Consider the following 18,931-nt stretch of genomic DNA (forward strand, 5'->3'; position numbering starts at 1 on the left):
GGTTACAGATAGTGTGACATGAACCCAATATCCCGGTTGAGGCCATCCTCATGTGTGCGGAACTTGGCTATCAGTTTCTGCTCAGCAACTCTGCGTTGTCGTGTGTCGTGAAGGCCGCCTTGGAGAACGCTTACCCGAAGATCAGAGGCCGAATGCCCGTGACCGCTGAAGCGTTCTCCAACAGGAAGAGAACACTCTTGCCTGGTGATTGTCGAGCGGTGTTCATTCATCCATTGTCGTAGCATCTGCATGGTCTCCCCAATGTACCATGCCTCGGGACATCCTTTCCTGCAGCGTATCAGGTAGACAAAGTTGGCTGAGTTGCAAGAGTATGTACCGTGTACCTGGTGGATAGTGTTCTCACGTGAGATGATGGCATCCATGTCGATGATCCAGCACGTCTTGCAGAAGTTGCTGAGGCAGGGTTGTGTGGTGTCGTGATCACTGTTCTCCTGAAGGCTGGGTAGTTTGCTGCGGACAATGGTCTGTTTGAGGTTGTGCGGTTGTTTGAAGGCAAGAAGTGGGGGTGTGGGGATGGCCTTGGCGACATGTTCGTCTTCATCAATGACATGTTGAAGGCTCCGGAGAAGATGTTGTAGCTTCTCTGCTCCGGGGAATTACTGGACGACGAAGGGTACTCTGTCTGCCGTGTCCCGTGTTTGTCTTCCGAGGAGGTTGGTGCGGTTTTTCACTGTGGTGCGTCGGAACTGTCGATCGACGAGTCGAGCGCCATATCCTGTTCTTACGAGGGCATCTTTCAGCATCTGGAGGTGTCTGTTGCGATCCTCCTCATCTGAGCAGATCCTGTGTATACGGAGGGCTGGTCTGTAGGGGATGGCTTCTTTAGCGTGTTTCGCGTGGAAGCTGAGAAGTGGAGCATCGTGAGGTTATCCATGGGCTTGCAGTACAGTGAAGTGCTAAGGTGACCGTCCTTGATGGAGATGCGTGTGTCCAAGAATGTAACCGATTCCGGAGAGTAGTCCATGGTGAGTCTGATGGTGGGATGGAACTTGTTGATGTCATCATATAGTTGTTTCAGTGATTGTTCACCATGAATCCAAAGGAAGAAATTGTCATCGATGTATCTAGTGTATAGCATCGGTTGAAGGTCCTGTGCGGTGAAGAGGTCTTGTTTGAACCTGTGCATGAAGATGTTGACATATTGAGGTGCGAATCTGGTCCCCATGGCTGTTCCATGTGTCTGGATGAAGAACTGGATAGAACCATAGAACATTACAGCACAGAAACAGGCCTTTTGGCCCTTCTTGGCTATGCCGAACCATTTTTCTGCCTAGTCCCAAAGACCTGCACCTGGACCATATCGATCCACACCCCTCTCATCCATGGACCTGTCCAAGATTTTCTTAAATGTTAAAAGTGAGCCCGCATTCACCACCTCATCTGGCAGCTCATTCCACACTTCCACCACTCTCTGTGTGAAGAAGCCCCCCCCCCTAAACATTTCCCCTTTGGATGTTGAAGGTGAAGACATTGTGGTCCAGGATGAAGCGGATGAGTTGTAAAATTGCATCTGGAGACTGGCAGTTGTCAGCGTTGAGTATTGAGGCAGTTGCAGCAATGTCATCGTTGTGGGGGATGCTGGTCTAGAGTGCCGAGACATCCATTGTGACGAGGAGTGCTCCTGGTTCAACTGCTCCATGTGTGTTAAGTTTCTGTAGGAAGTCCGTAGTGTCGCGACAAAAGCTGGGGGTTCTTTGTACAATGGGTTTCAGGATGCCCTCGACATAGCCGGAGAGGTTCTTGCACAGGGTCTCATTGCCCAATACGATGGGATGGCAGGGTGTGTTTGCCTTGTGTATCCTCGGGAGGCAGTCGAGATCTCCAAGGCGGGGAGTACGTGAGATGAGAGCACTGAGGGTGCTCTGAAGGTCTGGATCAAAGGTCTTGATTGGTCTGTTGAACTGACGTGTTCTTTGGTCAGATTTGCGGGTAACTGTCTGTAGTGTTCCTCGTTGTTCAGTTGTCAGTACAATTCTTTGCAGTAATCCGTTCTGTTCAGTATGACGATGGCCCCTCCTTTATCTGCTGGTTTGATGACAATGTTGCGGTTGGTCTTGAGAACGCGGATGGCGTTGCGTTGTGCTTGGGTGATGTTCGGGGTTGTCTTGTGAGTGCGGCTGATGAATCTGGTGTTGACGCACCTCCGGACGGCTTGGGCATACAGGTCAAGTTGAGGACAGCGGCCTTCTGGAGGAGTCCAATTCGACTCTTTCCTCTTCGGTTGTGCACTGCGGATCTCTCTGTCAGCTGTTCCGACATCTCCACATCATAATATACTATGTAGCAGGATGTCCAGGGACTGATAGTGAGCCTCCACCGAGGAAACTGCCGTCTTGACTGACGGGATTATTTTCTCCGCTTCATCCATTTCTTTTGGATATCTTGCTGTTCATCAATGGAAGCACTGTCATCCACACTTTACATGCAATGGCAGCCCCATCATCTCAATGTCTATAACATCATCAGAGTGTGAGCTCGCTCACCACCTAAACCTCCACTACAAACAAGGCACCACCCCGGCTATCTCCAATTGCCTTGATCAAACAAGAATATTCTTGACTTTGCTCAACTCCCCATCACCCAATCCTAACCAGAATCTTTCAGGAACATAATGTGGAGTGTACATTCCAGGATTAGATAATTATGGGTTGTGCATCAGGATAAATAAAAGGATTAAATGATGAGTGAGTAGCGCCAAAGCTCGCAGAAATAGTCATTCCTGCGCTTATACCACGTGACCCCTGTAGGTCTCTTTCCATCAAGATTTTTCAGTGGCGATACAACAAGATTTCAACAAAGTTACAAGACAACTGAAGGCCATCGGAGCACAGTATGCCCTTCTGAATCCAGCCATACCGAGGGTGACATTCAACAATTCTACAAAAACATTCATTTCCCCGTTTAAAGCCATGGCTTTAGTGAACTCCATGGAAGGCAATAATTTAGGACCCCCAGCTGAATGACATAATTAACAGGTTTTAGGTGACCATAAAGTTTGGATTTGATCCTTTTTATTATATTCTTTTATTTTGCACTTGTAATTATGATTCTGACAAAGATGATCTAGTGATTGAGCACTTCTAGACATATTGTACTTATGAAATGCTGAGACTCGTACATAACTTTGATGAATAATATTCTTCAGCATGTTTTATTTTTAGTCAAAGAATACGCTTTGCACGTTGTACGATACTAGGGCTGCATGAGAAAAGTCTTTCTTTTTTATCTGTCTCCTCTCTTGTGTTAAATACAAGTGGTGGCACTGCTGGGAGATGGATGGGTGACTTCAGTCTTACTAGACGAGGTTAGATTACAGAGATGGGTGCCTCGGTCTCTGTGTTATGTTGCATTTTTTCTTTTTTGAAGAGAGAGGCTCCTTGTTATAAATATAGAATGTATATTTTAGTCAAACAAGGCCTTACATTCAGTGAAGAAAACCCCCTTAGACTATGGTCCTCCAAATTAGTCTCCTGATTTTACTACTAAAATCATGATGGATAATGCTGAATTAGCACCAAAAAATCCTTTTATAGGAGGGGACTTCAACTTCCACCTAAATTGTTTGATGGACATGCTTCCTATAAGTAGGAAACCACCTACCCAACAGGCGAAGGCATTAATGTCTGTATGCGATGAACTGGGATATTTGGATGTTTGGAGAACATTACACCCGAGGCACAAAGAGTCCAATTTGACCCTTTTTATTCAATCAATTCTTTTTCTGAAGTCAACCCCTCAATCCTGTGGGAGACTTGTAAGGCCTTTGGTCATTTCCTATATGACCAATAGAAAGCGTAAAATGCTCAAGCGACTGTGTCAGCAAGAAATAAAACTGGCCGAAACCAAGAGAGTATGGTTAAGATCCTAGCTATCTGGGGGCATGGGGGCATAGTGGTTAGCTCTGCTGCCTCACAGCACGAGGGACCTAGGTTCAGAGGTCACTGTCTGTGTGGAGCTTGCACATTCTCCCTGTGACTGCGTGGGTTTTCTCCAGGTGCTCCGGTTTCCTCCCACATCAAAGATGTAGTAAGTAGTCTCACACACCAGGTTAAAGTCCAACAGGTTTATTTGGTAGAATGAGCTTTCGGAGCGCCGCTCCTTCATCAGTTGAGTGCTCCGAAAGCTCGTGCTACCAAATAAACCTGTTGGACTTTAACCTGGTGTTGTGAGACTACTTACTGAGCCTACCCCAGTCCAATGCCGGCGACTCCACATCATGAGCCTAAAGATGTGCAGGTTAGGTTGATTGGCCATGCTAAATGGCCCCTTAGTGTCAGGGGGACTAGCGAGGGGGTTATGGGGATAGGACCGGGGGTGGGATTGTGGTTGGTGCAGACTCAATGTGCTGAATGGCCTCCTTCTGCACTGTAGGATTCTATGATTCGGTGTTGAAAGAAATTAATGAAGTGCAAACAGCACTGGATTCCTTGTTGACTTAACGTTGAGTCAACAAGGAATCCAGGGCTGAAAGGAGTATAACATTTGCAAAAGAAAAACGAGGCATTTGGAAATAAACCAAGTAGGTACTTAGCTCAGCTTACAAAGAAGAAAGTAGACACTTGGACTACTTCTTCTGTATTGGATTCAAAGGACAAAATGATGTTTAAAACTAAGGATATTAATAAGGCATTTAAATATTTTTATGCCGATTTATATGAAACAAATCAGTCTGAAGAGGCACTAATGGATATGAAGCGATTTTTCTCTTTTTTTGAACTCTTGAACAATTTCTGAGGACCAAAAGTGGACCTTAAATGCCCCTATTCCTAAAGAGGAAACATTATCTGCACTGAAAATTTTTCATTCTAGTAAAACAGGACCTGATAGTTTTGGAAGTGAATTTTATAAAGAATTCAAAGATATGCGAATAGAACCTTTTATTAATATATATAACTATTCAATTGAAGTAGGACAGCGACCTCAGTTTCTTAGAGAAGCAATTATTACTTCAATTTTGAAAACAGACAAAATCCCAGAAGATTGTGCCTCCGAGAGACCAGTCTCGCTTTCACAGGTAGATCTGAAACTACTCTCTAACACACTGGCGCTGCATCTGGAAAATATTCTTCCATTATTTATCCAGGGCAATCAGACAGGTTTTATAAAAGGTCGTAACTCACGTAGCAATGTCAGATTATTAAATATCATTCAGATTTCTCAAAAACAGGTTAGACAGCTTGATGCGTTCATTGGATGTCGAGAAAGCATTTGATTGGGTGGAGTGGAACTATATATTTTATACATTTGGTAAATTTGGACGGGGGTGTGTGGGGGATAAAAACCCACTTGCAGCGGTTCTCACTAACAGTTATAGATCGAATAACAAAGAACAAAGAAAATTACAGCACAGGAACAGTCCCTTCGGCCCTCCAAGTCTGCACCAACCATGCTGCCCAACTTAACTACAACCCCTACCCTTCTGGGGACCATATCCCTCCATTCCCATCCAATTCATGTATTTCTCCAGACGCCCCTTAAAAGTCACTATCGTATCTGCTTCCACTACCTCCCCTGGCAGCGAGTTCCAGGCACCCACCACCCTCTGTGTAAAAAAACTTGCCTCGTACATCTCTTTTAAACATTGACCCGCAACTTAAATCGCGACCCGCAACTTTTCTGGCGGGTCGGGCTGGGAGATGCAGGTCGTCGGGCCTTTTCCGGAATTTGCACATGCACCAGGAACGCATGTGCATCTCCCAGACCCTGAGAACAGTCAGAGTCCAGACCACGCTGGAAACCGGCGGGAAGACAGGTAAGTAATTTGAATCTTTTTTTAATGTAGTTTAAATATGTTTAGCATTTCATTATCTGGAACTTGCCGGGCCCGACTGAATTTCCCACCCCGCCAGGAATACTTCATTCCGGCGGGGTTTAGAGTAGCTCCCTACATTCGGGGAACTAGCAGGAGATCCCACCGGAATGAGGGGGGGGGGCAATCGGGGCTACCCAAGGGATCGGGCAGCGGGGGGGGGGTGCCCCCTGGGCATGGGCACCCTGGCAGTGCCAGCCTGTGCCCCCTGGCACTGCCCAAGGGAAAAAGTGTCCAAGCAGAGGGGGCACCTTGGCACTGCCCACCAGGCATCAGGCAGTGCCGGGGGTGGGGCCTAGGTGCAATCGGTGGGGGTGCGGGGGTCCCACTGCCACTCTATATGGCGATCGGTCTGGGCTAGAGGGAGGCCAGTGATTGGGGCGGGGGCGGGACTGCCGGAGTGAGAGAGTGGGGCGATCGCCACTCCTTGGGGCTGGGGGCGGGACATCAGGGCATTCCGGGGGGGGGGGGTCAGGGCTGACCCGGGAATTGACAGGGGCCGCGATCGGGCCGTGGGGTGGGGGTGTTAGGGGAGCACTGTGGGAGTCTTGGGCTGGCCAGCAATCGAGCTGCCCAGCAAACGGGGAGACTGACAGATCAAGCCACTGCGCAGAGTTCCAGAGCTGTCAGACTCCGGCGCAAATAGGCCCTGCTCGTCTAGGATTTTAATGAGATTCATGATTGGGACCTCTGCAGTGCACAGAATGGAGAGATTCAAGTGTGAAGTTGAACTGAGAAAACAGTCGTGATCTAGAATAGTTTTCCCACCAATTCAGCACTTTTGGGAGAATCACCCACTATATTCCAAGTGCAGCCTAAGTAAGGTTCTATAAAGCTGCACCACGATTTGCCAGTTTTTAAACTCAGTGCCCCAGCCAACGAAGGCAAGCATGCCGTATGCCTTCTTGACTGCCTTCTCCACCTGCGTTGCCACTTTCAATGACCTGTGTACCTGTACACCCAGATCCCTTTGCCTATCGATACTCTTAAGGGTTCTGCCATTTACTGTATATTTCCTATCTGTATTAGACTTTCCAAAATGCATTACCTCACATTTGTCTAGATTAAACTCCATCTGCCATCTCTCCGCCCAAGTCGCCAATCAATCTATACCCTGCTGTATCCTCTGATGGTCCTCATCGCTATCCGCAAATCCACCAATCTTTGTGACGTCCGCAAACTTACTAATCAAACCAGTTACATTTTCCTCCAAATCATTTATATATATTACAAACAGCAAAGGTCCCAGCACCGATCCCTGAGGAACGCCACTTGTCACAGCCCTCCATTCAGAAACGTACCCTTCCTGCTACCTTCTGTCTTCTATGATCGAGCCAGTTTTGTATCCATCTTGCCAGCTCACCTCTGATCCCGTGCGACTTCACCTTCTGTACCAGTCTGCAGACTTTAGTCTTCAGTGGGGGACCAAGCAGGGTTGCCCTCCGCATTGCTGTTTGCGATTGCTGTAGAGCCCTTGGCTGAGGAAACCCATGCTTCAGTACATGATTTAGTTTTTGATGGAAAGCATCGTAAGATTACATTGTACACTGATGATGTGTTCATATTTTTGTCCAAGTCTGAAATTACTGTTCCTGTTATTATTGACATTATTGATTGGTTTGGCTCCTTCTCAGATTATGAAATAAATTTTGCCAAATTTGAGGCTATGCCATTATAAAGGTTTAATGGGCGGCCTCCTCTTTCTCCCTTCCCCTTTCAGATGGTTCCTTTTTGGTTTTACTTATTTATTTTTCTTACCCTCTCATTCTATCAGTTTTACAAGGCAAACTTGATCCCATTACTCAGATCTATAAAGTGTGGTCTACATTGTTGGACCCTCTTTACCGATATGATGCCTGGGCAGATAGCACTGATTAAGATGAATGTATTACCAAGGTTACTTTACTCTCTAAAGATGTTATCAACTTTTGGCTAAGGGCGTGAAGGAAATCAATGGGCAGTTTAGCTACTTTATGTGAAACAAAAAGAAACCTTGCTTAAAAGGGAGGGCTGTGACAAGTGGTGTTCCTCAGGGATCGGTGCTGGGACCTTTGCAGTTTGTAATATATATAAATGATTTGGAGGAAAATGCAACTGGATTGATTAGCAAGTTTGCAGACGACACAAAGGTTGGTGGATTTGCAGATAGCGATGAGGACCATCAGAGGATACAGCAGGATATAGATCAGTTGGAGACTTGGGCGGCGAGATGGCAGATGGAGTTTAATCCGGACAAATGTGAGGTAATGCATTTTGAAAGGACTAATACAGAGAGGAAATATACAGTAAATGGCAGAACCCTTAGGAGTATTGATAGGCAAAGGGATCTGGGTGTACAGGTATACAGGTCACTGAAAGTGGCAATGCGGGAAAGGTAGTGAAGAAGGCATACGGCATGCTTGCCTTCATCAGCCGAGGCATTGAGTTTAAAAATTGGCAAGTCATGTTGCAGCTTTATAGAACCTTAGCTAGGCCGCACTTGGAACATAGTGTTCAATTCTGGTCGCCACACCACCAGAAGGCTTTGGAGAGGGTACAGAAAAGATTTACCAGGATGTTGCATGGTATAGAGGGCATTAGCTATGAGGAGAGGTTGGAGAAACTTGGTTTGTCCTCACTGGAACGGCGGAGGTTGAGGGGAGACCTGATAGAAGTCTACAAGATTATGAGAGGCATGGACAGAGTGGATAGTCAGAAGCTTTTTCCCCAGGGTGGAAGAGTCAATTACTTGTGATGAACAAAGCATCGTAGCTGTGAGGGACAGCTCGGTGGATAGGATATTAGGATGTAGATAGGCTGGAAAATTGGGCGGGGATCCTGGATTCAGGATTCAATCCTGGACCGGGGAGTGGCACGGGCTTGGAGGGCCGAAGGGCCTGTTCCTGTGCTGTATTGTTCTTTGTTCTTTGTACTAGGGGGCACAGGTTTAAGGTGCGAGGGGCAAGGTTTAAAGGAGATGTACGAGGCAGATTTTGTACACAGAGGATGGTGGGCGCCTGGAACTCGTTGCCAGGAACTCGTTGCCAGGGGAGGTAGTGGAAGCGGATATGGTAGTGACTTTTAAGGGGCGTCTTGACAAATACATGAATAGGATGGGAATAGAGGGATATGGTCCCCGGAAGGGTGGGGGGTTTTAGTTAAGTTGGGCAGCATGGTCGGTGCAGGCTTCAAGGACCGAAGGGCCTGTTCCTGTGCTGTAATTTTCTTTGTTCTAAAAGTGGCCAAATTACAACTTCCAAGTTCAAATGGGGACCTTTGGGTGCCGACCATAAAACTATATCACTTAGCCTTTCGTCTGAGATTCATATAGGAATGAATAAGATGGGACCCCACTTCCATTGGACTTGATACTGTTGGACTTGAGGCATGTCAGACTGAATGTTCTTTACACACTCTTTTGTTTCTGAGAGATTTTAAGACAGTACTAGAAAATGTGAGAATCCAAAAATTATTAATACTCAAGAGACTGGAAAATGGTCCATGATTTGGAGGGAAGATTCACTTTTTTCTCCTACACAGGGGAACCCTGATGTCCCTCCAGGTCTCAGAGACCAGGGTTTGACATTTGGGGCAATAGGGAACTCTCAAAATTGGTCCATTCATTTAGAAGGAGTTCCTTATTATCTTTTGAGCAATTGCATCACCAATGTGATATCTCCGCTCATTCTTTTTTTTAAAGATACTTTCAGCTGAGAGACTTTGGGGGGCGATTCTCCCAAAAGTGCTGAATTGGTGGGAAAACTAGTCTGGATCACGACTGTTTTTTCAGTGCAACTTCAGACTCGAATTTCCCCACTCTGTGCAATGCAGAGGTCACAATTGTGAATATCATTAAAAGCTCAGGGGATGAGGCCTATTCACAGCAAAGAGGCTGAAATCGGCGGGATGAGCGGGAACCCGCACATGCACACATCACTGGGAGATTTCTGAAAAGACCTCTCAGCATTCAGATCACTGCTATCCAACCCCCACAGCCATCGCTGGCATCATTGCTGGCCCCCACAAACATCGCTGGTCCCCACAACTCCCCCCCCCACAGACATCGCTGGCCTCCACAACCCCCCACAGACATCGCTGCCCTCCTCCCCATACAGAAATCGCTGGCCCCCTCCCATCTTCCCCCACACAGACATGGCTGCCGCTCACCCAATCCCCCCAGATAATGCGGGTACCCAATCCCTCCATCCCTTGAACATGTTGTCATGAATGCTGCCCTGCAGAGAACTTGCGTTGTGCTGACATGCACAACCCCAGCTTGCGATCATTTCCTCTCTTGAATGGGAGACTTGAGTATTACAGCCCCTGGACACAGCAGCTTATTGAGTAGGAGCCCTGAGTATTGCCGCCGCCCCCCCCCCCGTGCCTGTGCCCCCGCCCCCGAGCACAGCAGCCTAATGAATGGCAGCCAATCAGCACCCCGAGGGATGCATGACACTCAATTGAATGCAGCCTTCAAAATTTCTCTCAAGCATTTGTTGCCAATGGGCCCTTGATTGGCCACACTCACTGCACCTGACTCCTTCCACACACCGGGGGCATCTCAGGGCCAGCGGGATGAACAGGGTGGCACCGAAACAGTGTCATTCGCAAGTCAGCCAGGGCCCTCCAGGTCCCGGCCACCCAGGGGACATCCGCCAAGGGCATCACAGGCAATGCAGTGTGCATCACAGCTGGACATCTCCGCCTCTGATATGCATCCTGGGCTAGCACCTAAAGAAGCAGTAGACCGCACAAAGTAAGAAAGTTGTAGTTCACTAAGAGGGCACGGGTGAAGGTCACTAGTAGTCAGAGTTTATTAATCAATAATGTTAAGAACACAATAAGACTGTTAATTGCACCTCACAGAATCATCATAGAATAGAATCACAGCTGTCACAGAATTAGTCACAGCTGTGACTAATGTGTCTCTGATTTCCCCCCCTTTCCTCAGGGCTGAGTGGTCCCCATTCCCATGCATAAGTTTTGTCTGCTATGCCTTGCGAGACTCAGCCATGTTACAGAGTGCCTGCCCTACCTTCCCCAACATCCACCAGACCCTTGATGCAAGTGCCCCCCCCTCCGCCAATTGGCCATAAAACATATGTCCCCAACTCTTACAGCTACGTGGGCCAGGGTGGCAACGTGCATTCGGAGTATAGGTAGGAGTCAGGCTTGACTGGCACCAGGGGTAGGATCCCAGTGAGCACAACAGCGAGTCGTCATCATCCTCCAGCCTTCAACCAAGACTCGCAACCACGGCCAGCCCAGGCACATTAACAGGTTCAGACGTTTCTGGGGGATAGGGTGGTGGGATGACAGAAGCTGAGGAAGGGTGATGTGGTGGTTTAAAGAACATAAGAACATGAGAACTAGGAGCAGGAGTAGGCCATCTGGCCCCTCGAGCCTGCTCCGCCATTCAATAAGATCATGGCTGATCTTTTTGTGGACTCAGCTCGACTTACCCGCCCGCTCACCATAACCCTCAATTCCTTTACAGTTCAAAAATTTATCTAAACTTGCCTTAAAAACATCCAATGAGGTAGCCTCAACTGCTTCATTGGGCAGGGAATTCCACAGATTCACAATCCTTTGTGTGAAGAAGTTCCTCCTCAACTCAGTCCTAAATCTGCTTCCCCTTATTTTGAGGCTCTGCCCCCTAGTTCTAGTTTCACCCGCCAGTGGAAACAACTTCCCTGCTTTTATCTTATCTATTCCCTTCATAATCTTATATTTTTCTATAAGATCTCCCCTCATTCGTCTGAATTCCAATGAGTATAGCCCCAGTCTACTCAGTCTCTCCACATAAGCCAACCCTCTCAACTCCGGAATCAACCTAGTGAATCTCCTCTGCACCCCCACCAGTACCAGTATATCCTTTCTCAAGTAAGGAGACCAAAACTGTACACAGTACTCCAGATGTGGCCTCACCAGCACCTTATACAGCTGCAACATAATCTCACTGTTTTTAAACTCCATTTGCCTTCTTAATTACCTGCTGCACCTGCAAACCAACTCCTTGAGATTCCTGCACAAGGACACCCAGGTCCCTCTGCACAGCAGCATGCTGCAATTTTTTACCATTTAAATAATAGTCCATTTTGCTGTTATTCCTACCAAAATGGATGACTTCACATTTACCAACATTGTACTCCATCTGCCAGACCCTCGCCTACTCACTTAGGTTATCTATATTCCTTTGCAGACTTTCAGCGTCCTCTGCACATAGAAAACCATAGAACCATAGAAAATTAAAGCTCAGAAACAGGCCTTTAGGCCCTTCTTGTCTGTGCCAAACCATTTTATGCCTAGTCCCACTGACCTGCACTTGGACCATATCCCTCCACACCACTCTCATCCATGAACCCGTCCAAGTTTTTCTTAAATGTTAAAAGTGACCCCGCATTTACCACTTTATCTGGCAGCTCATTCCACACTCCCACCACTCTCTGCGTGAAGAAGCCCCCCCTAATATTCCCTTTAAACTTTTCTCCTTTCACCCTTAACCCATGCCCTCTGGTTTTTTTCTCCCCTATTCTCAGCGGAAAAAGCCTGCTTGCATTCACTCTATCCCATCAAAATCTTATACACCTCTATCAAATCTCCCCTCAATCTTCTACGCTCCAGGTAATAAAGTCCCAACCTATTCAATCTCTCTCTGTAACTCAGCTTCTCAAGTCCCGGCAACATCCTTGTGAACCTTCTCTGCACTCTTTCAATCTTATTTACATCCTTCCTGTAACTAGGTGACCAAAACTGTACACAATACTCCAAATTCGGCCCCACCAATGCCTTATATAACCTTACCATAACACTCCAACTTTTATACTCGATACTCCGATTTATAAAGGCCAATGTACCAAAGGCACTCTTTACGACCCTAGGGGGTTGGAGTTTAAGAGCTGTGGGGTTATGCTGCAACTGTACAGGACCTTGGTGAGACCACATTTGGAATATTGTGTGCAGTTCTGGTCACCTCACTATAAGAAGGATGTGGAAGCGCTGGAAAGAGTGCAGAGGAGATTTACCAGGATGCTGCCTGGTTTGGAGGGTAGGTCATATGAGGAAAGGTTGAGGGAGCTAGGGCTGTTCTCTCTGGAGCAGAGGAAGCTGAGGGGAGACTTAATAGAGGTGTATAAAATGATGAAGGGGATAGATAGAGTGAACGTTCAAAGACTATTTCCTCGGGTGGATGGAGCTATTACAAGGGGGCATAACTATAGGGTTCGTGGTGGGAGATACAGGACGGATATCAGAGGTAGGTTCTTTACGCAGAGAGTGGTTGGGGTGTGGAATGGACTGCCTGCAGTGATAGTGGAGTCAGACACTTTAGAAACATTTAAGCGGTTATTGGATAGGCACATGGAGCACACCAGGATGATAGGGAGTGGGATAGCTTGATCTTGGTTTCAGATAAAGCTCGGCACAACATCGTGGGCCGAAGGGCCTGTTCTGTGCTGTACTGTTCTATGTTCTATCCACCTGTGACGTCACTTTTAGGGAATTCTGTACCTGTATTCCCAGATCCCTCTGTTCAACTGCACTCTTCAGAGTCCTACCATTTACCCTGTACGTTCTACTTTGATTTGTCCTTCCAAAGTGCAATATCTCACACTTGTCTGCGTTAAATTCCATTTGCCATTTTTCAGCCCATTTTTCTAGTTGGTCCAAATCCCTCTGCAAGCTTTGAAAACCTTCCTCACTGTCCACTACACCTCCAATCTTTGTATCATCAGCAAACTTGCTGATCCAATTTACCACATTATCATCCAGATCATTGATATAGATGACAAACAACAATGGACCCAACACCGATCCCTGCGGCACACCACTAGTCACAGGCCTCCACTCAGAGAAGCAATCCTCCACAACCACTCTCTGGCTTCTTCCATTGAGCCAGTGTCTTATCCAATTTACTACCTCCCCATGTATACCTAGCGACTGAACCTTCCTAACTAACCTCCCATGAGGGACCTTGTCAAAGGCCTTGCTGAAATCCAGGTAGACAACATCCACCGCCTTCCCTTCATCCACTTTCCTGGTAACCTCCTCGGAAAACTCTAATAGATTGGTCAAACATGACCTACCACGCACAAAGCCATGTTGACTCTCCCTAATAAGTCCCTGTCTATCCAAATATTTGTAGATCCTATCCCGTATCACACCTTCCAATAACTTGCCCACCACCGACGTCAAACTTACTGGCCGATAATTTCCCGGATTTCTTTTGGAACCTTTTTTAAACAACGGAACAACATGAGCCACCCTCCAATCATCCGGCACCTCCCCCGTGAATACTGACATTTTAAATATGTCTGCCAGGGCCCCTGCAAGTTCAACACTAGCTTCCCTCAAGGTCCGTGGGAATACCCTGTCCGGTCCTGGGGATTTATCCACTCTGATTTGCCTCAAGACAGCGAGCACCTCCTCCCCTTTAATCTGTAAAGGTTCCATGACCTCCCTACCAGTTTGCCCTATTTCCGTAGACTCCATGCCCGTTTCCTCAGTAAATACGGATGCAAAAAAACCATTTAGTATCTCCCCCATCTTCCCCCATCTTCCACCCATCTTAGTCTTCCACCCATCTTAGTGTTATCTGCGAATTTTGACACACTACACTTGGTCCCCAACTCCAAATCATCTATGTAAATCGTAAACAATTGCGGTCCCAACACTGATCCCTGAGGCACACCACTAGTCACTGATCGCCAACCAGAAAAACACCCATTTACCCCCACTCTTTGCTTTCTGTTCGTTAACCAATCCTCTATCCATGCTAATACATTACCCGTAACACTGTGCACCTTTATCTTATGTAGCAGTCTTTGGAGCAGCATCTTGTCAAATACCTTTTGGAAATCCAGATACACCACATCCACAGCTTCCCCATTGTCCACTGCACATGTAATGTTCTCAAAAAATTCCACCAAATTAGTCAAACATGACCTGCCCTTCACGAACCCATGCTGCGGCTTACCAATGGGACAATTTATACCCAGATGTCTTGCTATTTGAGGGCCCAGGTCGGTTTGGAGGAGGAATAACGGCTGCACTTGCTCTTGGGGTGTGGTGGATGTGTGGTGGTTGCAACCCCCTCAGTGCACAGCACCAGCTAGGTGAAGCGGGATGCAATCAAGGTGTCCCTCGCTGCCCTTCCCTGCTGGACACCTGCCATCGCCGCCCGCCCTCTTTCCTCCGGCTCTTCATATAGCGGGACATCCACCTCTCTCCTTCACCGCTCCTCCTCCTCCTGCTCCAGCTGGTCTCCCCGCTGCTGGGCGATGTTGTGCAGAGCGCAGCAAACGATGACGATGCGTGAAGCACGCACAGGGTCATACTGGAGGGCCCCCCCCAGAGCAGTCCAAGCAGCGGAACCGCATCTTAAGCAGGCCAATGTACCGCTCTGCGATGGACCAGGTGGCTGCATGGGCCTCGCTGTAGCGGGTCTCCGCCTTGGTCTCGGGCCTCTGCACAGGCCTCACCATCCATGACCTTAGCAGGTATCACCAGTAGCCATCTCGGGAGCCTGGGCTGGTCTTCAAAGTAGCCCAGGGATGTCCGGCAGCCTGAGCATAAAGCTGTCATGGATATTTCCTGGATGGCGTGCATCGACCTGCATGATCTTCATTTGATGGTCGCAGACAATTTGGACGTTCAGGGAGTGGAACCCCTTCCTGTTCAAATTGCTGCGGCCCTGCAAGTGGGGCCCACAAGGCGATCACAAGGACAAGGGTCCTTGTGCATTCGACGCAAAAACCCAGTCTGCAGGTGCAACAGGTGATCAAGAAGGCAAATGGGATGTTGGCCTATATCACAAGGGGGATAGAATATAAAAGCAGAGATGTCTTGCTGCATCTATACAGGGCATTGGTGAGGCCGCAGCTGGAATACTGTGTGCAGTATTGGTCCCCTTATTTGCGGAAGGATATATTGGCCTTGGAGGGAGTGCAGAGAAGGTTCACCAGGTTGATACCAGAGATGAGGGGTGTGGATTATGAGGAGAGACTGAGCAGATTGGGTTTGTATTTGTTGGAATTTAGAAGGCTGAGGGGGGATCTTATAGAGACCTATAAGATAATGAAGGGGCTGGATAGGGTAGAGAGGGAGAGATTCTTTCCACTTAGAAAGGAAACTAGAACTAGAGGGCACAGCCTCAAAATAAAGGGGGGTCGGTTTAGGACAGAGTTGAGGAGGAACTTCTTCTCTCAGAGGGTGGTGAATCTCTGGAATTCTCTGCCCACTGAAGTGGTGGAGGCTACCTCGCTGAATATGTTTAAATCACGGATAGATGGATTCCTGATCGGTAAGGGAATTAGAGGTTATAGGGATCAGGCGGGTAAGTGGAACTGATCCACTTCAGATCAGCCATGATCTTATTGAATGGCGGGGCAGGCTCAAGGGGCTAGATGGCCTACTCCTGCTCCTATTTCTTATGTTCTTATGATCTGTGTCCCACCCACTGCTCCCTGGACATTGGGAATCCCAGCAATGGAAGCGAAGCCAAGAGCCTGGCCCTCCTGCTGTGCATGGCCCACATCGAAATTTATGTAGTGCCCTGCTTGGGCATTCAGGACATCTGTGATCTGCCGCACACATCTGTGCACGGAGGCCTGGGAGATCCCAAACTGGGCCGCCACTGGGTGCCTGAAATGAGCCGGAGGCATAAATATTCAGGGCAACCGTAACCTTCACTTCAACAGGGAGCAGGTGGCCACCCCTCCCCTGAGGTGCCAGGTGTGCAAGCACCTCACAAAGTTGTCGCACCGTGGTCTTCGAGAGCCACAGCCGGCGATGGTACATCTCCTCCAAGAGGGCCTCGAATCAATTGCGGGGCCTGTACCTCCTTGGTCTCGGCACCCTTCGTCTTCTGTGCATCCTCTCGGGAGCCTGCTCACCCACCTCCTGGCCCTCAGTGGCAACCCCCTGCCCTCCTTCCTGAGAGACTGGTAGTGGCTGCTCCTACGGTAGTCTCTCCACGCCCGTCACATCCCAAGCTGCCTCCTCCTCCATATGCTGCCACCATAGTGGCCAGCTCCAAATGGCGCAGATCGAGATCCTTCAGCACAGTAGGGTTTGGAAAGAGCATAGAATAGTGGATTATTATCATTGGCTGCATAGACCCAGCACCATCCCAATCCCTCACTTGGGCCAGTTATCCCACTTGTGGGTGCTGGCAACACACACAATCCATGCTGCCATGCGTGACCCGATTAGGGTTGTGTGAGATTCCCATCGTGACAAATGCTGGCACAGATTATGCAGGTCGGTGTGCAGCCGTGGGCAATGTCCACCCTTGAGCCATTGCTATGTGTGCAACTGCAGCATCTGTTACAGGCATGTGTTGCTGGTCCGTGTCACAGGGCAGGGACAGACTGTAAATCAGCACCAGATGTGTGCCCAGTGACAGCAGATTCCAAGCAGTCCATGTCAGAACCTCTGCACTCTGGCTGGGAGCAGCAGCTGCTTCATCTGCTTAGGCCTTAGTCAGCACATAGTGCACTCCTCCCCCACCCCGGGACACAAAGAACAAAGAACAGTACAGCACAGGAAACAGGCCCTTCGGCCCTCCAAGCCTGTGCCGCTCCTTGGTCCAACTAGACTAATCGTTTGTATCCCTCCATTCCCAGGCTGCTCATGTGACTATCCAGGCAAGTCTTAAACGATGTCAGCATGCCTGCCTCCACCACCCTACTTGGCAGCGCATTCCAGGCCCCCACCACCCTCTGTGTAAAAAACGTCCCTCTGATGTCTGAGTTATACTTCGCCCCTCTCACCTTGAGCCCGTGACCCCTCGTGAACGTCACTTCTGATCTGGGAAAAAGCTTCCCACCGTTCACCCTATCTATCCCCTTCATAATGTTGTACACCTCTATTAGATCTCCCCTCATTCTCCGTCTTTCCAGGGAGAACAACCCCAGTTTACCCAATCTCTCCTCATAGCGAAGACCCTCCATACCAGGCAACATCCTGGTAAACCTTCTCTGCACTCTCTCTAACGCCTCCACGTCCTTCTGGTAGTGCGGCGACCAGAACTGGACGCAGTACTCCAAATGTGGCCTAACCAGCGTTCTATACAGCTGCATCATCAGACTCCAGCACTCAGTCAAGTCCCTGACCACATCCCACGGCAAGACAATGCCACTTCAAGGTGCCCTGGAGGGGAAGGGTAAGAAGGACTCCTTGATGGGGCCTCCCGCACTGAGCACTATGAAAATAGAAGCCCCCCACCCCAGATATCACTGGTCCATGAGCCAGCACCTGAAGACAGCAGGAAGAAGCCCACCAGACATCTCCAGGGCCTGCCTGCCACATCTCCCACGCTCCGCTAGCAGCTAGTCTCCGCTAGTCATAAACGCTCGTGGGGAACCAGCGAAATGGCCGACACGCGCATCTCCCTTCCGACCCGCCAGAAAATTTGCAGGTCGCGATGGGAGAATCGCTTCCTTTATTCTTAATAAAACAACTTTGCTAGTGTCTCCACTGCAGAAAAATATTACTGTTTACAGAACTAAAGTGATTTATTAGTAAGCTTTAACGCATTATGTTCTAGGTTCAATCTGAACATGCAAGAAGTACTGCAGATTTGGAAAAGGGATCTCGTGGTGAATATTGATGAAGAGATCCTGGGAGACTTATCTGGAAGAATGCAATTTAAAATTCTGGTCTGTAATAGAGCGAAGGAGATTCAACCAAAAATGTTACATCAGTTGCACAATACGCCAAATTTAAGATACAAGATGCCATATCCCCACTGTGCAAAAACAGTAAATTTATAATAGGGAACTACACTCACTGGGCCCGATTTTACCATCAAGTTGCGCCCGTTTTCGGGCGTGAAAAATTGGTAAAGTCGGACGCAAAGTGAGTAGCGCGATCCGCACCTGCCTCTGCGCCAGTTCCCCCTTTACCAAGGCCCAAAAATGGACGCGATTGGGACCACACCCGAAACAAGCGCGATGGCCATTTAAATACATTTAAATTGAATTAATAGGCTGATGCACAACTTTACTGACACTTCCCCCTTTACCTTCGCGTTCGCCAATCCTGAATCGGCGCGAAACAAACATACTCCATAAAAGTCCGATTCGGGCACTCCATCAGTGAGGGTTAGTGAGGAGGTAAGTG

General features: G+C 48.3%; 1 protein-coding gene across 5 annotated transcripts in view; it reads right to left on the reverse strand.

The window, feature by feature from the left end:
• The window catches only part of zfyve1 (zinc finger, FYVE domain containing 1), a 178,493-nt gene that overhangs the window by 14,462 nt on the left and 145,100 nt on the right, over positions 1-18,931 (reverse strand). Inside the window, exon 10 of one of the 5 annotated variants that reach the window (XM_078233660.1) lies at positions 7,132-7,308. The exons of the other annotated variants lie outside the window; for them this stretch is intronic. Coding sequence (XP_078089786.1) covers positions 7,238-7,308 — 71 coding nt within the window. The 3' untranslated portion in view covers positions 7,132-7,237. Of the gene's footprint in view, positions 1-7,131; positions 7,309-18,931 lie in introns of those variants that run through there. 5 annotated transcript variants of the gene reach the window in all.

This window comes from Mustelus asterias, chromosome 18, assembly GCF_964213995.1.
Source record: "Mustelus asterias chromosome 18, sMusAst1.hap1.1, whole genome shotgun sequence".
NCBI lineage: Eukaryota > Metazoa > Chordata > Chondrichthyes > Carcharhiniformes > Triakidae > Mustelus > Mustelus asterias.